Genomic DNA, 24,793 nt, shown 5'->3' with positions numbered 1-24,793 from the left:
AAATTTCAATTACAGTAGGTGAAACAGGCAGTAAAGGAAATATACATACAATAAGTATTACAATGTCCTGAGCAACATTTAAGGAAAAACATACTACAATATAATGACATTATATAGTAAATGGCCATAATGTATAATATTAGCCTGCTGTATGCATGCAGTCCCTGGTGTGGCAGTTTGACTACTGCCATTAGCAGAAGCAGCCTTAGTACACCAATATAGGATAGAAAATAGAACCCTTTGGTGAAGTGCCTCAGCCCAAGACAATGTATGGTTTGTGTCAGATGGTCTAAGTAGTCGGTAGAAATAGGCACCTGCATACCTAATATTTTAAGTCTAGATCATACAAGTTAAGCTTACTTTATAGTACCTCAGTGAACACATGACATCTTGTATATAGAAAACAACAGTGGCTTACTGCATTTGTAAAGTATTCTTCTAGACATAAGAAGCCCTAAAAGAATTTAATGGCATTAATGAAATAGAGGACGAACTCCACCTGCTGGCCAATTTACAAAAAACAATTACAAAAAAGTGCAATATAAATAGAGCACCATCTCCACCTACTGGCCAATTTAATACAAAAAAGTGAAAAATCTGCAATGTATACTGCCTGGCTTATAAATAAAATCTGATAATTTTCTATAAGTCAAATAGCAGAAAAATGAAAGGAGCTTAAAAATACGGACTGAGGTGAAGGAAAAGTTAATTCCTTGAAAGTATTATGAAGGATATTTCAGCTGAATTAGCCAAGGTAGGTATTAGACATACTAGGACAGTGGCTGTACCGCTCCAGATTGACTGATCGCCACCAAACTTGGAAGATCTGTCTGTAGTCCAGTCATACAGAAGTGAATCAAATTTTGTAAGGATCGGATGAAGCATGCCTGAGATTTAGCTGTTTGAATGAAATGGGAATGGAAATGGTGTGGCCAGCAGGTGCAGTCAGCGCTCCATTTTAGAAATGATATTAAATGCTTTCTGACCTTCTCATTTGTAAATGAAGTCTGATAATGTTGTATAAGGCAAATTGGTGAAAAATGAAAGGAAATTAAAAATATGGACTAAGGTGAAGGGAAAGGTAACAACTCTTTGAAGGTTTTATGAGAAAGAAGGACAATTCAGCTGAATCTGCAAAAGTGGCTCTTAGACATAATACATTGGCTGTAGTGCCCCCGTTTGACTGATCACCACCAAACTTAGATGGTCTTTCTGTAGTCCAGTGCTGCAGGAGTGAGTCAAATTTTGTGAGGATTGGGTGAAGCATGCCTGAGATTTAGCTGTTTGAATGAAATGGAAATGGAAATGGTGTGGCCAGCAGGTGGAGTCAGCGCTCCATTTTAGAAATGCTATTTAATACTTTTAGGCCTTCTCATGTGTAAATGAATTCTGATAATGTTCTATGAGGCAAATAGGTGAAAAAAGAACATAAATTAAAAAGATGTAGCTAGTTGAAGGGAAAGGGAGCAATTCTTGGAATGATTGATGAGAAATATGATCATTTCAACTGAATTTGCTAAGGTGGGTATTAGAAATATATAGACAGTGGCTGTAGCGCCCCCATTTGACCGATCGGCACCAAAGTTGTATGGTCTGTCTGAGGTGCAGTGGTACATTAGTGGGTCAAATTTGGTGATGATCAGACGAAGTATGCCTCAGATTTAGCTGTTTGATTGAAATGATCATGGAAATGCTGTAGGTTCAGTGTGGCTGGTGGCCATAATGTACAGGCAGGTTAAGATATCTTTATAAATTATACATAAGGGCAGTGTCCTGATTAATCTACTACCAGATTGACCTACTTAGGCTGGACATTGCAGTAGTTACAGTAATATGTTATTTATTAAGTTTTTAAATATGACAAGGGAATGCAAATGACTATCATGTGACATTGCATATTTCTTGATTTGACATGACTAACAGAACTTGCAGGGCAAAAGATTTTAACCAGTAATATGTCACTTGATCAAAAATGAGATAAATGTAAGTTGAGCTGATTTTGCAGTTTATACAGTGATGTTATATTGCTGTAGCGGAAGCAGATTAAAAATATGGACTTAAATGAAGGGAAATGTGATTAATATTTAAATGTTTAAATAACCAATCAGGAGATGTGAGCTGCATTAACCAAGGTTGGTCTTAAACATACTAGGACAGTGGCTAAATTGGAAATGAAGTACAGACAGTAACTGATGGCCAATGCATTTAAATAGTCAGAAAGTAGGAAATGTTCCTATGATAAGATGATAACTGACATTTTAACATTACCGTAGAAATGTTGATTAAGGTATGATAAAGGGAAAAGGGTAGATGAGAAACAGAAGTTAAATGTGGTGACTAGCTATTCAAAGAAATTGCAATTCCTGCAGTGTACACAGCCTGAAGTATCACTGAAGTTTGATACATTTCTAAAAGTCAAATGGCAGGGAAATTAATGCAACTTAAAAATATTAATTGAGATGAAGGGAAAGGAATCTTTAAATTTTTCATGAGAAATAAGGTTATTTCAGCTGCATTAGCCAAAGTTGGTGTTAGACATATTTAGACAGTGGCCATGTCGCCCCCCTTTGACCAATCAGCACGAATGGTGGATGGTCTGTCTGTGGGCTAGTGATAAATCAGTGGGTCAAATTTTGAGAGGATTGGATGAAGCATGCCAGAGATATAGCTGTTTTATTGAAATGGGCATGGAACTGGTTTGGCCAGCAGGTGTAGTTAGCGGTACATTTGACAAATGGTATTTAGTATTTAATGTGTAGTATATCATGTGAAATATTTATAGTGTGTGTGTTTGTGTCTGTGTTTGTATATATATATGTAGTAGAGATTTGTAAACGTTTGGTGGAATTTTGGTTTTATTTTGCTGGTGAGATGGCCGACTCCACAGTGTTAAAATGTGAAGGTATGTTACAGGACTTGAAACATCGGTGATAGGCGTCAGACTTCAGAGGGTTAAGGGTGATTGTTGATTAGAAGAGCTTTGAAGTGAGTGCTGTAAGTAATTAAAGGTCAGACTGTGGAGAAGCCTGGCGCCAGGCTAGTAGGAGCCTACGTTTCGGCAAGCCTACGAGACTTCTTGGCACCTGATGTCCCCCCCCCGCCTGCACAAGCTAGTCGTCGTTTTATGAGGGCCAATGAACACATATTGTTTTGCATATGAAAGGTAGTTTCACGTCTCTAACCTTAGGTCTGCAGAGAGACGTTTCTATTATACTGTGGTTTGAGTAAAATATCGCTGTTACTAGAATCCCTAAAGCCTACGAAAAATCTCGGACGCACCTCTGGTGGAGCCCCCCCCTCACTCCCCACACGAACTCCCCGCGCCCTCATCAGCGCCAATCAACAGCTATTGTTTTGCAAATGAAAGCAAGTTTCACGGTTTCAACCTCGGTTCTCCTCAGAAACGTCTTTGTAACAGTGTGGTTTAAGGAATTGTAAAATAAATGTATATTATAATCGTAATTTGAAATAGGGCCTACAATTTAATCCCCATTTTTCTTGATTTAGTAATGGCGATTTCAGTTTATCTAAAGTATTTGAAAGAATAAATAAATGCATCTGCTTACTGTCTGTAACAATCGGTGTTAATGTATTTTTCTTTTTTTTTAAGTTCGATCAGGGCTAAAAGACAAATTAATTAATTTATATCGTTATAATTACCCTGGCATGACATTAGTGTGGTATATGCATTATAAATGTGCCAACAGACAAAACATTTTTATAAGTAATGAAAAAAAAATGGAACTTGCAACTTAGAATGTGTAAAGACCGTTAAGTCGAAGTATTTTAGTCCAAGTTAAGTCCAAGAATTTTACGGAACACAATAAAGGTATGTGCTAAAACACATTCAGCCTGTTAAAAAATGGCACAGTGCACCTTGCAGGGATACTTCGTACCAGAGCATGTGAGCGGAGCGGGCAGAATTTGGTCAGAGCGCGGAGCGGGTTTTCTAATTAAGGCTGGAGCGGTCGCTTTGTCTCGCTCTAATTTCGCTCAGATACCGCTCACACTACAATTCTGAGGCGTGCCCAAATCTACCCAGAATTTATCTGTACAATTATCAAGACTGTTACACAAATTGGCCGAGATGGAATTCGCAAAGTATTTCAGAAAGGATACTGATAAATCATACAAGTGTACTATTCTTATCAAACGTATAGATGACAAGAATGTACAGCAAGAACAACAATGTGGTGAAACTGTTTCAGTTAGTAAAGATTCACTTTGGAATCACTTTTCTCAGAAACATGAGTGTGCTACGCGAACAAGCGGAAGCCAGAGCAAAACGCGTGTAAGTTTTATATGGTTGTAGCATATCAAGTCTATAAAGTAAATTAAAGTATAAAAGCATATCAAGTAAATATTGGTAATCAAATAAATTCGTTTTGTCATTCAAAGTAGGTCTAATCAGATTTTTATTTTATTTCACGTTTTATTTTACATTTTATTTTAGAGACGTGCTGCATCAACAGAAAAAAACTGAGGAATTTAAAACGTTTTTGTATATTCTTTAGGCTATTAAACCCACTGATTCCTTTATTTATAAGCCTATTTTTGTGTGGAATGCCATTTCTAAACCTGTCCGTTGTTGCCGGTAGGTTGCTTAAAAATAAATATTTTCTGTTCTGACTGGCAATGTTGCCGTTGCTCATATTTCTTTATGACATAAGGCTTCGGTTTAAGGTGACATTTGTTAGGCATGCAGATTATTTGTTCCTGTTTTAAATTGGATCGAGCGTGGAGCGATTTGACTGGAGCGGGAGGACATTTTAGTGGAGCGAGGAGCAGTGTTGAGCGGAGCGGCTTAGTGCGAATTAGAGCAGAGGAGCGGGCGGAGCCAACAGCCTCGTGAGCCAGGAGCGGAAATTCTCACCGCTCGGCTCCGCTCACATGCTCTGCTTCGTACGTTATATGTGAAACATTGCGTAGTTATGAGCACAAAAAAACCTACTGATTACTATGTGCATCTGTTATGAGATGACACAATGCACTTTGCAAGTATACACACTGACATCGCTACGTGCGAAAAAGATTGTGTAGTTATGAGCACGCAAAAGACTATAAATTACTCCGGACGTATGTGCAATCATGTATGGGATTATGAGATGTCAACGTAAACTTCTCACGGAAACAGTTCACACGTTACATGTTTGGAGCACAGAAAAGGGCTAATTACTCAGAAACAGATTGCAGTCGAAATATATTACGGCACAATAAAGAAAACCTTCGCGTATGTATATTTCCGTATCACATTCAAGCAGTTGTATTTGATATAATAAATACAGTACATACAGTTGATGTCTGCAACAATCTGTGTGACCTTATTCAGTTGTAAAAGTTATAGCTAAAAGTTAAACTGATTTACGTACATCGGTAAAAGGACACTGGCATGATATTAGCGCGGTATATGCATTACAAATGTGTCACGCAGTAAAAACGAAATATTGCTTACTTGAGGGGTGCCAAAAATATTATACGATGTAATGTGTAAAGTTCAACCTTTTGTTATAAAAAAAATAAAAACAATGCCACAGTGCACTTTCCACGGAAACAGTTCACACGAAATGGTTTTGTACCTTTTGTGTATCTGTTTATTTTATATAATAAATGTGTATCTTCCACTTGAATGACACTGACTCTCTGTCTCCTACACACAGACATATGCTCTTTATCTTTATACTATCTGATTCTTCAAATGTATATATTCTGTGTCTAAATTTCTGGCAGCTTGCACTCATGACTCAATGATGCAACTTTTTCACATGTACCGTATGAAGTGTTTATATCAAAAATGTACATGCATGCACATGTATAAGATTGTCTGCAAAACCTAAAATTTATTTGATCATAAATTTACACAAATAGTTGTGAGAAGAACATACATCAAGTATATGTATTTGTTATATCACATATTTGTGTAATTGACAGCACGGTTAACCTAGTACATTTGGGGGTTCCACTATATTTCAAATTATGCTCTATGAAAGCACATGTATTCGATTCCTTACAACACACCGCTAGATAAACTCTTTAGTGCAGACCTGAGCTGAAGAAGTGACTTCAGGCTGGGGGGTGAGTTTGACTGAGTGACTGTGATTAATTTGCAAAACAAAAGGTGTTAATGGTGCTGGAGAGGGGGCGGGCAGCTTGTATGGGCAGTAAGGGGGGGGCTCCTCGTGAGGACAGTCTCATTTTTTCAGGAATTCTAGTGTTAAAAGAAAAAATAAACAGACCCCCAGACATCAGTTTGAAATCGATGCTAATATTTTAAGTAACCACTTAAAATGCCAAAAGTACCTTAGCCGCGTTACCCAGGCAAACAGACTTTAAGTAGCAGCTTGTAGCATAAAAGTAGAAAACGCCCATTACAAGTTGCCTTCTTTTACCGGACGGAACAACAGTAAATACCCGGTCACGTATAGTAAATAAGGTTACCTGTACAAAAGCCTTGCCTAAACCACCTTTAAAAGGAAAAATAAACACACGCGCACACATCAGTTTCAAATTGATGCCAATATTTTAAGTAACCACTTAAAGTACCAAGGTACTTATCCGCGTTACTCAGGCAAACGGACCTTACGTAGCAGCTTGTAGTATAAAAGCAGAAATAGCCCGTTACAAGTTGTCTTGTTTCACCGCACCAAACAATAGTAAATACCCGGTCACGCATAGTAAATAAGGTTACCTGTAGACTACCGACGCCTGTACCAGGCAACGGCGCTTCATCAAAGGTACCGTTTTCCTGCTTTTAGCTAGAGATGGCAATTTCGGCACCCAGGATCGATCCGTTCCGAACGCGTCCGAAACTTTTGGTCTCGATACGTAGTTTATGAAACAACGTCACACGCAAAATATATTTATTTAAAAGGAACAATTGAACAATTATAAAATATATAAATAACGTTATACAGAACATATCAAACAATTTTGAACCACATACACACACAAATTACAAAACACAGCTACTGAGCTGCATTTGAAGTACCTTCCTCATCATCATCAGCGTCAGGTTTGTTTTCAGCAGTCGGCCTGATTTTGCTGATCAGTCCGTCCTCATTTAGGAGGACAGAAAAGTCACCCGCATTAATAAAATGCTCTTCCATATCTTGTACATCATGTAAAAGATGGCACATATCCTGCTCACTGAAATAAGTCCGAATTGCAGAATTTGTTATGGTCAGTGTTTGATCTGTGCCATCTTTTGTAAGCGACACAGTCCCAGTGTAGGTCGTGTTATATGAACCACACTTCTGCATTAATTTGCAACCAATGCATCTGTGTACAGATGATTTGCCAGTAAACTCATTTTGTGCGGTTTGGCATTTTGCACACCGATGTTTGCACAAAATTTGTATGCCAGTAATAGTTCCTGACGATTCAGAAAGTGTTTCAGCGTCAGTTAGTTCATTGAATTCAGCGATTTTCAGGTCGTCAATTTCTATGATGGTGGTCGATGGAGTCCCCGACAAATATATCCGTCCCTCACGTTCTCTTGTGGATAAGTTCGTAAATTGGTAAGACTTCAGAGGTTCCACTTGAACAATCTGTTGGTCCCATAAAGTCAGCTTCAGATGTCCCGAGGAATCCCCTATTTGGAACTCCTTAAGTTCTAAGTCACTGCCATTTATGTTGACGACTTTGTTGTAGCTTCCTGGGGCCAAAATTTTCGCTTTTAGGACACCGACCTGTTACACACAGATAGAGATATATTAAATAGGACTGATCAGAAAATACTAATGTTCGGTTACTTCATAAGACATATGTATCATATCACAATTTAGTTGAATATCACTGCAGGGTCATTTACATGTATTTTATGCCGAGTTAAAAGAGGTTTTAATAAATTGCGCTAGAACAAGTTATAAACCACATAAACAAAGTAACTGGTTAATTTAATTGTACAGGCACGTTAGAAACGTATTTCTTTCAACAGAATAACGCGCTTCTCATCAATAATGTCAATCAAACAATGTATGACTACATTTCATTGTACTACTTATAAGATTATTATATCTACTTACAGTTTGCCTGGGTCCAAGTGTTTGTATTTTGGCAATGATCAGCTTTGAGCTGCTGGGAGGGATTTTAGGTAAAAAAGACAGGTTCACGACTTCCACAGTTGTGCTTCTGTTGCACAAAACGTCGAATCCTGAAGGATCTGAGTAGCCTAGAAAACATGAACATCAAGTAAATACCGGCTTGATTTAGGTTAAATAGACACTTCATTTGAAGCAGAATGTCCTGTTTTGTTTTATTTTATTTTAAGAAAATTAAGACTTACTGATACTTCGCTTGACGTTGGTCAGCTTCACCCCAGTCTTGTTTTTGGAAGCTTGCGCAAACGATGTCTGCTTTTCTTGACAAAAGCAAATAACTTTGTGGAATTCGTCCCTGCTGGTTTGAAGCAGTGCCGTGAAATATTTAGAATTGCGCTTTGACACAATCGTTGGCGACACGCAGTGCAGAAAGCCCTGCAATGTCTCGAGCTCCTGTTTTGCGATCTTAGCAGGGCTGGCCATAGCTGCAGAATGACGGACACAACTAACGGTTTTTCTCTAGAATCCCTAAAGCCTACGAAAAATCCAAGTACTAGTCTCTGCAGAACACTGACGCGAGTGGGCGGATTTCAAGCACTGGAAGTGTATTACAGTGGGCGGTTCCAAAGCGTTGTTCTGATTGGCTGAAACAATCACTGGGTGGATTTCAAGTGGAGTGGGCGGTTTCAAAGCGTTGTTCTGATTGGCTATAACGACAACTGGGCGGATTTCAAGGTAAGTATCTGATTGGCTCTGTGACGGGACTTTCTGGAGACGTGTAGAAACAGCGTTCAGAAACAATGGCGGCGGATCGGATGCAGTACATGACCCAGGTAAGTAAATGTCTATTTAGTTATACGTATTGTTTTTGATTATATGCTTATAATTATTTCTGATAATATTTCATTAAAATGGCACCTCGCAATTCGCGTTTCTAAATGGCCGACTCGCCATTATTCATTTTGTTTGCTTACGTATGTGTGTTCCATATCTCTACCCTGATGATATGATTTATTTATTTATATTTTAAATCTCATGAAGGATAGAGGATCTTCAAAGATTGTTTAGGAAAACGATTAATTTAAGTATTTAATCATTTATTCTCGTTGCTGTATATGTGTAGGGATATTCACTAGGCTAAGATTCTGTGTAATTTTTATGTAATCCCTGCATTTTTGTTTTCAACAAGCATTTTTTTTTACGTATTTATGCATATGTATCTTCTGTAACAAATGTTTGATAGGTTAAATTGATCCGACTGAAATAAGAATCTGAATTGCGGATATGTTTTGAAGTGTGCAAGTAAATAGAATCCTGCTATATTAATTGGAATCTGTAATGTGTCAAATATTGATTTTTTTCCTGGGATAAAGAAGAGCCTGACCGAGTGAAAGACACTAATGTCTCTCACTTATTGTTTCCTTTTAAAAAACAGAGCACCATAATCTACACAGTACAATCTGTACATGATCCCAGGACCAGTAGGTCATGAATGATGTAGTTTCCATTTCCCAGGTTCAGCAAATGCAGCAACAGATATTATGTTACTGAAAATTGCTGTCTGTGTGTTGGTCTTCTAAAAAAATACGCATTAAACCATTATAGGTGTCATCTTAACCAATAGATCACATAAAATGCTTTAATTATAACCTTTTTTATATATAAACATTTTTAATCGTAATGTATGAAACTCTGAACATTATTAGATTAATTTTGTTAAAATAATTAAGCTAATTAAGTTAATAATTAAGAATATTATCATTAAGCACTGCATATTTTGTCTTTGCAGCATGTCACTGTTCAGGTTAAGGACCATCCAGTGCCTCAACCTCAAAGAATTTGTGAAAATTCAAATCTGTTTTCTTGCCCATTTTGCACTTTGGACAAGTACAATCCAAAGGAGTATAATTCTGTTGCAGTCCACATTGCTTCCCATAGGACAAGGGCGGTTGAGTATGGTGGTGAGTGGTTGGTCTTGTTATGTTTTTCAGTTCATTCATAATGGCCAATGAACATCTATTAACATGATGCTTTTAATCTGTTTTAGATTATATCATATATAGCTGCACCCTTGGATGCCGTGGGAGGACTACACATTTTCACTGCTGTCTGTGTACATGCAGCTGTATATGTAAACAAAGGTGATCTGCAAAAGCATCATTGCCGTCACCATTCCATTGTTGCTGAGCCTCCCGCCGGCCACCCAACAGAGCCTCCCGCCGGCCACCCAACAGAGCCTCCTGCCGGCCACCCACCAGTACCTCCCTCTGGACATCCAACAGAGTCTCCCGCCGGCCATCCACCAGGGCAACCTGATCAAGCACTCATACCATGCCAAAAAGCTGTCCATAGAAAGCAAGTAACTGTTGAATGTCCTCACTGTAGAATGAGCCTAAATAAGAAGAATCTTAAACAACATGTGGCAAGAAAACATCAGGTTGTTACAGTAATTGTACAGTAAAAGTAATTGTTGTGCAGTGTTTTTGTCTTCACTTTCTGAATGTGTAATTGGATGATGCAAATTATGATGCAATTATACAGAACCTGCATAATATTTAAAATATAACATCGTACAACAGATATTGAATGATTTTAAATTGCAACAAAAATATTTAACTTACCGAAATTTTAAATTAGTTATTTAGTTTTTAATACAGATTAAAAGTATAGATTAAAAAGTATAAAACAGTTTAAGTATAACTATGAACAAGATAGAAAAAAAATTGCACATATGACTCTATACACTCAATGGCCACCTTGCTAGTAGCAGGCTGGACCCCCTTTTACTGTATACAGTGACAAGTCCACATCACAGTTGAATTAAACGTTGAAATCACACAGCACAAGACTTGGCATGAAAAACAACGTATAAACCACAACCTAGGCAGGTAAAAGTAACTCATGTAAAAGATAAAAATATAAAGTGCTTAGAAGTGTAAGGTGTAATGAGTGGTAAACCTTACACTTACGTAAAGTGGTAAGGTAATTAAGCATCAATTTAGAGTAGTCGTGAAGGGGCGTTTTAGTGGCAGCCATTTCGTTTATTGGTTTCCCTGAGCTAGATTAACAGAGAGACAGGGACTTGTTTTGATTGGCTGACGTAAGTGACCACTCCCACCTGAAGCAAGGCTTGTCCTGTGCATTTTATTTCTGGATTTGCAAGAGGTAAGTCGCTACATATATGTAATGCTTTTATTAGTTTGTTGACGCTTTGCTTTTTTAATTATAGGTGATTTATTTTGTGGTCCTCAGTTTTTTAAAACATGTTTTTGTTCGGTGTTAGGCAATAGTGTTTGAGCAGGGTAAGCGTTCGTTTAGGTAGTGTGAAATGCGCGACAGACCTGTTTCTGTGGCAGCCATTTTAGGTATCTTTTACATTTGCGCTTTACATTATCCCCGTTCTTATACGCTTACGTTTTAAAGTGGTATATTTTGTAATGCAGCAGATAAGGATTTGGCAGCAGTAGAACACGTGTAAGTGGTCAAAATTAATCTTGGTTTAGAAGCGCAAAGTATGTTTTAAACGCTGTGTGTCTGTGGCATGTCGTACTTTTGTGTTTTAGCATTTATAATTACGGTAGACGTAATTGCATATGTGTAATGCTATGTTTTTATTCGCTTGTTGACGCTTTGCTGTTTTCCAATTGTAGCTGATTTATTTTGTGTTAAGGTTTTTTAAAAACATTTTTAGTTTGATGTTAGGCAATAGTGTTTCAGCAGCGTAATCGTTTGTTCCATCGGTGTTAACTGCGTCACAGAAAGCTCTTTCTGTGGCGGCCATTTTAGGTATCTTGTTTTTGATTAGCATGTACATTTGCGCGTTACATTATCCCCGTCCTTACACGGTTATGTTTTGAAGTAATATATTTTGTAATGCAGCAGATAAGGATGTGGCAACAGTAAATCACGTTTAAGTGGTCAAATTAAGTTTGGTTCAGAAGCGCAAAGTATGTTTTAAACGCTGTGTGTCTGTGGCATATCGTACTTTTGTGTTTTAACATTTATAATTATGGTAGACGTAATTACATATGTGTAATGCTATGTTTTTATTCGCTTGACGCTTTGCTGTTTTCTCACTGTGGGTGGTTTATTTTGTGTCAAGGTTTTTAAAAACATATATATAATTTATTAAATAAATTTAATAATTAAATGCGCCACAAAGCTGTTTCCGTGTCGGCCATTTTAGATGTCTTGTTTTTGCTGAGCATGCGCACATGTACGGAATACAAATGTATTTTGTATTTTTTTACTCTTTCTCTTTTTGCAGTCTTTAGATCCGTCAGGGTTCATTTCACTGCATGTTGTACTGGTTATATCTATGTATGTGACAAAGAATCTTAATATTTAAATCTTGAGTGGGATCACTATCCGGTAATCAATTTACAATAAAATATACTTTTATTTAGTTCACAACATTAAATTGTCTGAAGGCGCTTCACTCTATCCCCATCTATGTAGCCATATATTGTAAAGTAACATATTTTGCAATTCATCCGATAAGGATTCGGCAGCAGTACATTACGGTTTTACCGTAAGTTGCATGCTAAACTTCCATAGTGTTTACGTCGTAGTTGTAGACTTGTAAAGTAAGGCAATAACTGCTTGGTTACTACTGCAGCAGTTCACGGTAAATACAGACAGAATTAACCGGCAAGGAGCCATGCCTGCGTGTTTAGGAACTGAAACAGTACGAAAACAGATACAGACCGGTGTGAAACAAATGTATGTGAGGCTGCATTACATCGCAGCGATGTTTGTATGGTGCACTTTTGTCATTCCTCTCAGTCGATGTGAATTTACTACGTATATTTTACAGTAAAAATGTAATATGTATTTTACTAGTAATGTAAGCCGTTATGAAAGAAACTTAATGTTAAAGGACTGCTTGGAATGCTACAGTAAAAAATGTTTGTGGTATCCATGTTTCGTATAGTAATGAAATGTATACACATGTCAGTTAAGTCATACATCTTGTCTTTATAGACTTTGAAGAGGTCTGTCGACAGAGGGATCAAAGGTGAATATTTTGAAGCTGCTGTCTACCACCAGTTGTTTGAGAATGACCGTGGAGAAGGTTTCAAGTGTACATGGTGTTTTAAATAAAGACTGACTATTGAGAAATGTTGATGCTATGAAAGTCATCTGTCACTTTTCTCTACAGATTTCTGCTGGAGAAAGACATTTCCAAGGAGAAAGTGATAAACGGTATGCTTTGTGCACTTCGAGAAGTGAGCATTGCCACTACATCAGTTTGCTATAGAAATAGAAGCTTAATATGTTAGTTGTTAAAATCTTATCTATCTGATTTAAGGTAACCCAGGGTTTTGGGTTACAATTTACTACCTGGAAGACTATTCCATATTTCAGCAGTATGCTGTAAATGCATTTGCTGTAGGAAGAGAAGCATAGTATTTTATAGGTGATTGTTATTGCTTAATATGTTATAGTTGGTAATCTTATCTAGGTCTGATTTAAAGGAACCTAGGGTTTTAGTTTGTGCTACAGTAGTACGAAGACTTTTCTGTACTGTAGGTACATGCTGTGTTAAAAAAAAAAAGTGCTTCCTTAAATTTAATTTAAAATATTAAAATTAAGACTTGTTTATACAACAGCACATTGAATATATAGTGGCAGAGGTGCTTTTTCCTCAATATGGTAAATGGCCATGATATTGATTTTAAGGTATATTTGTGTCTGTGAGATTAGTAATTTGTAGCATTTGTAATAAATCGCATTGTAGTGACAGGAAAAATTGAAATACATGTGAGAAACCCATCCGTTCGTGTTGAGGTGAAGCTTATGTAATATTGTTTTGCAGTGTGACTTCACAGGTAAGTGTGTCATTTTAACAATGAAAGTCATGTTAGAGATTGATTGTAGGATAAGGATTGTAATGCTTCATAAAATGTTTAGTGTGTAAATTGTGGTTTACTGTCCAGACACTTCAATATTGATTTAGCTGCATCACTGATTCTAAGTAGCTGAGATGTGTCAGTGTACATAGTTCTCACAGAAAAACAGCATTGTAATTGCTTTAAGTAATGCATATCAATTAAACTTAGTTTTGTGATAACTGATAATTACTGAGTCACCACACACTGCACAACCATAAAATGTTTTCTACATGTAACCCATATGGAACACTGTTGGAAACTGGCAGAAGAGAAGACGCTATGAAGTTCCATCCAAGGAGGAACAACTTGACAGATGCATCATTCAAGCAGTTCATAAAATGTTTAGTGTGTAAATTGTGGTTTACTGTCCATACACTTCAATATTAATTTAGCTTCATCACTGATTCTTAGTAGCTGAGATGTGTCAGTGTACATAGTTCTCACAGAACAGCATTGTTATTGTTTTAATACATATCAATCAAAATTAGTTTTGTGATATCTAATAATTACTGAGTCACCACACACACTGCACGAGCATAAAATGTCTTCGACATGTAACCTGTATGGAACACTGTTGGAAACTGGCAGAAGAGAAGACGCTATGACGTTCCATCCAAGGAGGAACAACTTGACAGATGCATCATTCGAGCAGTTGTTTGAGGTGGTACTTTGCTGATGGTAACTCAGTGGTACCTTGCTTGTTGGGGATTTGAACCTGTGATTTTAAATTACAAGTGTACATCCCTAGCTATTAGGAAGTATAATTGAGATGTCAGTGCAAAGTAAGGTTGTAAGCAGGTGTGCCTTGTGTTGTCCCCCCCCCTTGTTCATTTGCAGATGCCTCGCACCAAGGCGTCCAAGCGTTCAGCAGCAGCGAAGAAGAGGCTGATGGACCGGCGGCGAGCTGCTGATAGTTTTGATGTGGCTATGACCGATGACGGGGTTACGTCTTTTCCCCCCTACCGGAATACCAAAAAGATCACGACTGTGACTTTCCCGACGAGCCACGACCAACAACCTGAGCAGGCCGTACAGCCGCGGCCTGACTCTGTCATGGCTATGACTGACGGGGTTATTTCTTTTCCCCCCTACTGGAATACCAAAAAGATCCAGACTGTGACTTTCCCGATGAGCCATGACCTCCAGGTTCCCACCCTGGGTGCCATTTGTAGGACTGATGACGAGTTGTATATGCCTTCTTTTTATAAAGACAAGGCTTTGACTGACGAGGTTGTGCAGCCACCTCCTAAAAGAAAGGCTGCAGCTATACAACCATCTAAACGACCATCTAAAAAACCATCCATGAGACCATCTAACTCAGCACTTGAAGTGTCAAACTCTGTTCCAAACAATTGTCCAAAGCGTTGTCCGAAGCGTTGTCCGAAGCGTTGCCGTTTGGCAAAAACATTGGCGAAACCCTTGGCGAAACCCTTGGCAAAACCCTTGGCAAAACCCTTGGCAAAACCCTTGCTAATGTCTGAACAACAAAGTGCCCTGGCTCAACAGCAGCATATGAACCCTGTAACTGTCTGTGCACCTACTCATTTTCCTCAGGCACGTACTGTGAGAGGCTCCTTCCATCAAGGACACCCACGATTTGGAGTCAACAGTAACAAGCAATGTGTTGCTAATAGTTTGATTGCTATAGTGACGTGTAAGGTAAAGAATGTTTTAACCTGGTCAGTCACAGACATTGATCAAGTGCTGCTGAATGGAGATGACCTCTACACCACCATCAGAGATGCTGGGAGAATTGGAGATGCTTCTGGGTATCTGTTTGTGAGAGATCTACCAACTGAGTACACATTGAATGGTGATAAATTTGAAATAAACTACCATGATGACATGTTTGTTGGCTTGTTTGGTGTGAGTGAATATGGAGATATGTGCAACATTCTCATGTCAGCTGATCAAGCGGTAAGAAGAGTATTCTCACTGTATGATGCGTGTCTTTTTACTCTTAAAGTAAATACATGTGCCATCATTAAGCAAGGGTCATGGTATGTGGTGATCGACTCCCATTCCCGACGAGGAGATGGAGCAAGCGACGCATCAGGCAGAAGTATATTGGTGTACCACTCTAACATAGATTCTTTGCTAGACCATGTGAATACCCTAGGACTGTCTTTAGATGCAACAGGGGAACAGTTTGAGATTACAGCTGTGAGTGTGACCAGTCGAAGCATCCTGCAGCAGCATCCAGATGGTAATTCCTCAGTCACCAGTCTCAACCAGCCTACCAGCATGTCAGACCATCCAGACGGTAACTCCTCAGTGACCAGAGTCAAGCAGTTTGCCAACATGTCAGAGAGCCAATATGGTTTGGTAAGGCCAAATGTGACAGACGATGCACAACCTGAGGTTGATATGCATGTGAGCAATGAAGGTGATGTAGTATTCATCAGTGAGCTATGCAATGAGCAGTTTTTGTTCAGTCCTTTGACAACACAGCAGCAAAGAAGCCTTTCCTGTAAGCTTGGTGTGGTGTATATTGATCATGGTCATGTAAACATGGCTGCACAGTTTCCAATGGGTGACCCTTGCAGAACGGTACCTATTACTGGTGATGGTAACTGCTTTTTCAGATCTCTGGCTTTTGCTATTACTGGAAATGAGAAAGAACACAGGAAAATTAGACGTGCTATTGTTGGTCACATACTAAAAAATCAATCCAGGTATGTTGCTTGTCTTAGGGAAGGTCACTCTTCTGTCACTGAGTATGTCACTGCATCACGGATGAAATATGTTGGTACTTGGGCATCTGAGGTAGAGATTCAAGCTGCCGCTGATCTGCTTGGTGTGCATATTTTCACATTCTCCAATAACAAATGGTTGAAGTACTCCACATGTATTGGTTCTGATCCGAGAGGTATGTACCTGAAACATTGTAATGAGTCACACTATGAGGCTGTAACTTGTGTGAAAGGGCGTGATACTGAGGGTTGTGCCAGACAATGCTCTGAAATTCACAATACAGCATCTGAAATGGCATCAAGTCGACGAAAACTGGAACGAGGCAAAAGACGGTATGAAGAAAGTATGGTGTACAAGGAGGAACAACTTGAGAGAAGCATAAAGCGCTACCATGAGGATGAAGTGTACAGAGAACATGTGAAACAGTCAAGTGTAAGTAAGTACGCAACAGACTTGGGTCACCGCAAACATATACAGCAGTCAAGTGTGAGTAAGTATGCGATAGATAATGAACACAGGCAACGTGTGCAGCAGTCGAGTGTGAGCAAGTATGCGACAGATAATGAACACAGGCAACGTGTGAAGCAGTCGAGTGTGAGCAAGTATGCGACAGATAATGAACACAGGCAACGTGTGAAGCAGTCGAGTGTGAGCAAGTATGCGACAGATAATGAACACAGTCAACGTGTGAAGCAGTCGAGTGTGATTAAGTATGCAACAGACACTGAACACAGGCACCGTGTGAAGCAGTCAAGTATGCAGAAGTATGCAACTGACATTGAACACAGGCAACGTGTAAAAGACTGTATGGTTCGTAAGCATGCCACAAATGAAAGTTACAGAGAAGCTGTGAAGAAACAGAAATTTGAAGCCTACCATTGTAATCCAGTATACCAATCAGCTCAGAAGCAAAGTTGCAGTAATAGATATAAGACAGACAGCTGTTATGCCACTGCAGTGAAAAGCAGAAATACTGGAAAACGGACTAAAGAGAAGGATAACAGAAAAGACATTAAGTATGTGATTGAACAGTTTAGACAGAAAATAACTAAAGGCCCAGAATACATTTGTTCAGTGTGTCATCGATTGCTATTTAAACACCAAGTTCTGATTTGCAAGAAAGATGAGTACTTCAAAAAATCACAGGCAATTGCGTTAGTGGCATCACAGTGTATAACTGAGACATACTTGCATAAATGTGTAGATATGTGTTCTGATGATTGTAGCAGTGTTATTGGCTCTAGAGGTTCCTTGTGGATCTGCCACACGTGTCACAGAAAGATTCTTGATGGGAAACTGCCAGCAGAGAGTGTTGCAAACAATCTAGCTTTAGACCCAGTCCCTGTAGAGTTACAGCGTCTAAATTCACTGGAACAACATCTGATTGCTATGCATATTCCTTTCATGAGAATTGTCTCTTTGCCAAAAGGTGGACAAAATGGTGTTCATGGTCCTGTGACTTGTGTCCCATCTAGTGTTCCAAATGTAGCTGAAGTTTTACCAAGAGTCAACAATGATGACCTTATGATTCGTGTAAAGTTGAAGCGGAAGTTAACTTACAAAGGGCATTACAAATATGAATTTGTGCATCTAGAAAAAATAAAGAAGGCTTTGGTGTATCTTACAGAAAATAACCAATTTTACAGCAATGTGCAGTTTAACAATGACTGGATCAATCCCCTGCAGAAAACTAAAGAAATACTTGGTGATGTAAGTGACATACATGCAAATGAAGACTGTAATGAAAATAACATGGAGGATGAGGAAATGGATGAAACTATGCATGATAGACAACAACATGGCATGTATATGGATACGTGTCTTCAACCTGTAGACATAGCACAAGAGATCTTGGATCAGCACTTTGATGGAATCATGTCTATGGCACCTGCAGAAGGAAACAATCCAGTGAGGCTTCTAACTGATGAGTCAAATGAAGCTAAATGTTTTCCAGTCCTATTCCCAAAAGGAACAGGTACTTTTCATGAGAGAAGGAAGGAAAAACTGACACTGTGTAGGTATTTAAATACAAGAATTCTTAATGCAGATGGACGTTTTGGAAAAAACTTAGACTATATATTTTATGGGCAGTATTTGTCTGAGCTTCAGCAGGTTGTGTCAAATGTGTCAATTGCTGTGAGAAAAGGCTATGATGCACGGGATAAGTGTCCTGTCACATCAGAAACTTTGACAAATAAGGAGGCTCTACAAAAGATGTTCAATTTTGATGAAGGTTATAAATTTCTAAGACCAATCAGAGGCACCCCTGTTTTTTGGCAAAGTGTTCAGAAAGATTTGTTTGCGATGGTAAGACAGCTTGGTATTCCCACATGGTTTTGCTCCTTTTCTTCTGCTGATTTACGTTGGACAGAAATGATAACAGCAATCTTCAAACAAGATGGCATAGATGCATCAAGTGCTGAGCTCGACTGGTCAGAAAGGTGTGCACTGTTGAAAAACAATCCTGTGACAGCTGCCAGAATGTTTGACTATCGATTCCACTGCTTCCTGAAAGATGTCATCATGTCAGAAGCACAACCCATTGGCAAAATAGTTGACTATTTCTACAGAATAGAATTTCAGCAACGGGGATCACCTCACACTCACTGTTTGTTTTGGGTGGAAGATGCACCTAAGGTTGGCAAAGATGATGAAGATGAAGTATCAGCTTTCATTGATCACTATGTGACATGTGAAATGCCAGAGGGTAACGATGAAATGCATGAAATTGTATGTAGTGTACAGCAACATAGTAAGAGGCACTCAAAAACATGCAAGAAAAAAGGGAAAACTTGTAGATTCAATTTCCCACGTCCTCCAAGCAACAGAACATTTGTGTCATCATGCAAACTTGGAGATGGTGAGACAGACGGACAGCCCCTGAAAAAAGAAGTAGCAGATGCTATAATGAAAAAAGTGAAGGATGCTGTACTAAACCCTGAGGCCAACTATGACTCTGTTGATTCCTTATTTAGTACAATTGGTATCAGTCAGGAAATATTTGAAGCTGCGTACTCAAGAATCACAAAGAAAACTACCATTGTTCTTAAGAGGAGACCATGTGAAGTGTGGGTGAACCAATATAACAGAGACCTTTTACGCTGTTGGAATGCAAATATGGACATTCAGTTTGTGGTTGATGCATATTCATGTATTGTGTACATCATTTCCTACATTTCCAAAGCTGAGAGAGAGATGGGACTGCTACTGGCTAATGCTCAGAAAGAGGCCACCCAGCAAGGTAACCTTGATGCAAAAGAAGCTCTTCGGCAACTTGGCAGCGTTTTCCTACACAATCGTGAAGTTTCAGCTCAGGAAAGTGTTTATCGTCTGACTAACATGAGGTTGAAAGAGGGATCACGAAAGGTGCAGTTTATCCCAACCGGAGAAAATGTGGTAAAAATGAGCCTTCCATTGAACGTCATACGGAAGAAAGCTGAGTGTGAGAATGAGGATGAACAAGGAATTTGGATGAACAGTATCACTGATAGATATAAAGCCAGACCAGAAACAGAAGCGTTTGCAGGAATGTGCCTGGCGACATTTGCATCTGAGTACAGAATACTATCTAAGTCTCAAAGCTCATGCCCTGGAAGTGTGCAGTTGGACAGAAAATTAGGATTTGTGAAAAAAAGGACACGCACAGATGGAGCTGTTGTTCGGTATGCTCGCTTTTCACCCACAAAGGACCCAGAAAAATATTACTACAGCATTTTGCAACTTTTTCTGCCACATTATTTCGATGCACAGTTAAAACCTTCTACTTTTGGCAGTTACCAGGAATTCTATGAGACTGGTTGTGTCAAGTTTGTTGATGATGAATTGCATTCAGTGAAACTGGTTGTGGAGTCAAACATGTCAAGTTTTGAAAAGGAATCACGTGCAATAGACAAAGCTCAGGAAGACCTACAGCTGCATGGTGCAATGGAAGATGCTTGGGCAGAGATTTGTCCAGAGACTGAACGTGAACGGTTAGAGTGTCTTGCCAGCAAATGCAACATTACACCAGAAATGAGAGAAAAACGTGATGAGATACCAGATTTGTTACCAAGACTGAGTCGCTATATGTTACATGACAATCCTTGTGGTATGTCCAGGCAGGAAGCGTTGGCTTTGCTTCGCTCACTGAATAACAAGCAATCTGAGATTTTTTACAAAATACGAAACTGGTGTTTACTGAAGGCGCGTGGTGAAAACCCAGAACCATTTCATGTATTCATATCTGGACCTGGAGGTGTGGGCAAGTCAGTCTTGATCAAAGCAATACAGTATGAGGCAGCTCATGTCTTGCGTCAGTTGTCACATAATCCAGATGAGACACATGTGTTACTGACTGCTCCAACTGGAGTTAGTGCTTACAACATAAAAGCTGCAACAATACACACCTGTTTCCATATTGCAACAGATGTAAAGTTGCCATATGAACCACTTGGAGATGAAAAAATAAATTCATTGAGAGCTGAACTGGGAAACCTGCAGATATTGATTATAGATGAAATTTCAATGGTTGATCACAAGCTGCTTGCGTATATTCATGGCAGATTAAGACAAATCAAACAAATTGGAGATTATTCTGCTTTTGGAAATGTTTCAATCATTGCTGTTGGAGATTTCTACCAACTTTGTCCTGTGAAAGGGAAAGCTTTGTATACTGAGGGTAAAGGTGTGAATCTATGGCAGAATCATTTTGCTATGGTGGAGCTCACTGAAATTATGAGACAGAAAGATATGGAGTTTGCACAGTTGCTGAATCGACTAAGGAAACGCAAAAGGGGTGATGCAATGCTGGAGGAAGACATTGCTATGCTGAAACTACGTGTGACAGGCGAAGGACAAGACAGTACTGGTCTTCATATTTATGCAACCAATGATGAAGTTGATCAGCATAACTACCATATGCTGCGGAAGATCTGCTCAGACCATGTCATCATTCATGCTCAGGATTTTGAAAGGGTTGCTGCAACTGGCAGACTGGAAAGGAAACATGGACATCATGCCAATGTTCAGAAGACATGTCTCCCAGAATCACTACATGTAGGTGTCAATGCACGAGTAATGCTGCTGAAAAACATTGATGTTTCAGACGGCCTGGTAAATGGTGCATTTGGTACAGTCAGTGACATCTGCTTTGATACTGATGAGGATTTTCCATCAGAGATATACATCACATTTGACAATAAAGCAGCTGGAAAGTCACTCAGGGGAAAGAAGCCATGCCTCAAAGTAGGGTTGGACAAAGCTACACGAATCAAACCAGAGGAGGAGAGAGTGACAAACAGTGGTGGAACACGAAGGCAGTTTCCACTGAAATTAGCTTGGGCTTGTACAGTACACAAGGTACAAGGTCTGACAGTGGATAAGGCTGTTGTATCACTAAAGAAGATATTTGCAGCTGGACAAGCGTATGTAGCATTAAGCCGTGTGACTTCTCTGGAAGGCCTCATAATAGAAGACTTTAAGGAGACTGCTATATATGCAAAACAAGACATTGAGACTGCAATGCAAAGCATGCCTGCGTTTATTGATCCTGTCATGGAAGTGCCATCATCATGCAAAATTCTCCTACATAATGTTGAAGGACTTACCTGTCACCTGGATGACCTAAAGCAAGACAGAAGGTATATGGAAGCTGATATCATCTGCTTGACAGAGACATGGTTAAATTTGGAGGAAGACACAGAAGATGTACAGCTGCCTGGATTTTCATACCATGGGAAGCCCAGACATCAGGCATATGATGGTAGTGATGCTATCTTTGCTGAACTGAAGAAGCAACAACATGGTGGTGTGGGTTTGTATTATAAAGAACATACCAACTGTACTGTGACTGATGTGCAGTGTGTCAACATTGAGTGTGTGCAGTTCAGTGTGGGCCTACTAAGAACAACAGTCTTGGTACTATACAGACCACCCTCATATAATCTGACAATCTTTCAGAAGAACCTGATGCAGTTGATCACTCGGTTGGACAGTGTGGAAGGTGGAAAAATCATCATGGGCGACTTCAATGAAAATCTTTTGCAAGTGAGTACAATTGCTAATTTTATGGAAGAACAGGGGTATGCTCAACTTGTGAAAGAAGCAACCACTGGGAAAGGCACTTTGATTGATCATGTGTATGTGAAAGACATTGTGACTAACAGCATCTTTGTTTCAGTAATGCCAACATATTTCAGCCATCATGAATGTGTAGTGCTACATTATCTATAAGAAACTGTATAAATAAACAAAAAAAATTGTCATGCAGTGAATCATTTGGCAGCAAGTACAATTGCTAATTTTATGGAAAAACATGGGTATGCTCAACTTGTGAAAGAAGCAACTACTGAGAAAGGCACTTTGATTGATCATGTGTATGTGAAAGACATTTTGACTAACAGAATTTTTGTTTCAGCAATGCCGATGTATTTCAGCCATCATGAATGTGTGGTGCTACATTATCTAGCCATCAGTAGCTACCACTGGGGTTGCCAGTAGGCTGTGGGCGGCTAAGACTGGGGTTGGCCTTCAGAACGCTGCAACTGGGTCTCAGAGGTTAGCAGTGGAGCTGGTGTTTCAGGGCTTGGCATTTAGCCTGAGGCTGATGTTGGGCTTTGGGGGTTGGGGTCGACCTTGAGGTGCCTGTTGCTAGGCCTGCACCTGGTACCATGCTTTAGGTGGCTGCAGCTGGGCTTCAGTGAGCTGGTACTAGGGCTGAGGCAGGGGGGACTAAAGCTGGACATGGCGGCCTGTTGCTGGGGAGTAGTATGAGGTGGGCTGATTGGGTTACCACTAGGCATAGGACTAAGGTTACGGGAGGGTCACTAGCGCTAGGCATAAGGGGGCTAGGATGGGGCACCTGGCACTAGGGGCTGGTGTGGGGGCTATGGGAAGATTAGGACAGAGCAAGCAATGTGGGCTTTGAAAAGGGAGGTAATGTGCTCTGTCAAGTACCTCACAACAGCAGTATCCCAAAATTTTGAAATGCTATAAATTAAAAAAAAAGAATTTTTAGATATCCTGCAATATATTTGATTATTCATAAAAATTATTCTTGTATACATAAGAAATTATGTGTTGTGGGCCAGTACACTGCACTGAACCTTTTTACAAAGCACCACACCTTTCAAAAATGTAAATGTATAGTTTTGTATACAACATGTTAGCTACCACTAAGCATAGGCTAATCTTAGGGGAGGGGTGTTGGGCTTCAGCTTCTGGGACAGGGGGCCTAGGGCTGGGGCTGGGTGGGAAGCAGGGGAGGATGGGGCATCTGGCACTGGGGGTGGGTGTGTGGGCTAGGGGAAGATTAGCACAGAGGACACAACATGGGCTTGTAAAACGGAGGTAATGTGCTCTGTCAAGTGCCTCACAACAGCAGTATGCCAAACTTGTTGATGGTATGAATTTTCCACAAAAACATAAATAATTTTAGATGTCCTGTGATTTAATTGACTATTCATGAAATGCATTATTGCCTATATAGAAATTTTGTGTTGTGGGGCAGTACAGTGCACTGAACCTCTTTACACAGCACCACACACTTGGAAAATGTAAATGTGTAGTTGTTTATATAACATAGAATATATAATTACAATGAATTAAAAGTAAGGAAATGAAGAAGTACCATCAGATGTAGACAGTACCAAACTAATGTCTTGTACTGCAAAACATGCTAAAAAGACAGAATTTCACAGAGCACGGCTTTGATCAAAAAGAATGGTGAGAGGGCGAACAGGCACAGACCATCTATGGGCTAAGGTAAGACCATATACTGACGTCTGTCTGTATAGTGTTGTACAGTGTACTTTCATACTGTAAAAGGAAATGTTGCAGATATGTACACTGACTGTATTATGGTATTATGTATATGATGCATTTTTTGCAGTAATGTGTATGTTTTGTGTCCTTCTTCAAACAGCTAAAATGAAGTAACACTAAACAGTCATACATGTGGATGACCTAAAATCTAACTGGGAAAGCTGGGCAGTGAGTGTGAGACATTTATCTAGACACAGTGGATGTGCCATGACTGGGTGGGCAAAGCAAAGGTGCGTCAGTGACAGTTTTCTCACTTAACATGGGCATGTTAGTTAAAACATGCCAGTTTGCAGTGTATGAGCTTATAAATTGTGTAACTAAGTATTGTCAGAAATCGCTACTACATTGTTATATTTCAGATTTTAACCT

The 24,793-nt window shown here is 39.3% G+C and overlaps 1 protein-coding gene across 1 annotated transcript; it reads left to right on the top strand.

Moving 5' to 3' along the window:
* Nucleotides 1-11,202: 11,202 nt before the first annotated feature.
* On the top strand, nucleotides 11,203-23,240 carry LOC140582142 (uncharacterized). The gene is made up of 7 exons (XM_072706162.1): nucleotides 11,203-11,510; nucleotides 13,020-13,053; nucleotides 13,198-13,241; nucleotides 14,768-15,847; nucleotides 16,124-16,255; nucleotides 17,444-22,780; nucleotides 23,070-23,240. Exons 4-7 carry the CDS (start codon nucleotides 14,768-14,770, stop codon nucleotides 23,238-23,240), a joined length of 6,720 nt encoding a protein of 2,239 aa, XP_072562263.1. The 5' UTR covers nucleotides 11,203-11,510; nucleotides 13,020-13,053; nucleotides 13,198-13,241.
* The last annotated feature ends 1,553 nt before the right edge of the window (nucleotides 23,241-24,793 follow it).

This window comes from Paramormyrops kingsleyae, chromosome 24 (genome assembly GCF_048594095.1).
Source record: "Paramormyrops kingsleyae isolate MSU_618 chromosome 24, PKINGS_0.4, whole genome shotgun sequence".
NCBI lineage: Eukaryota > Metazoa > Chordata > Actinopteri > Osteoglossiformes > Mormyridae > Paramormyrops > Paramormyrops kingsleyae.
Note: the sequence above shows the minus strand (reverse complement) of the source record. Positions and strands in the feature narration are given on the sequence as shown.

Coding starts and splice junctions, on each gene's coding strand:
- LOC140582142 (XM_072706162.1), top strand. CDS start 14,768: ATGCCTCGCACCAAGGCGTCCAAGCGTTCAGCAGCAGCGAAGAAGAGG. Junction 16,256..17,443: donor CAGAGAGCCAATATGGTTTG/GTAAGGCCAAAT, acceptor ATGGTTCGTAAG/CATGCCACAAATGAAAGTTA. Junction 22,781..23,069: donor CTAACAGCATCTTTGTTTCA/GTAATGCCAACA, acceptor TACATTATCTAG/CCATCAGTAGCTACCACTGG.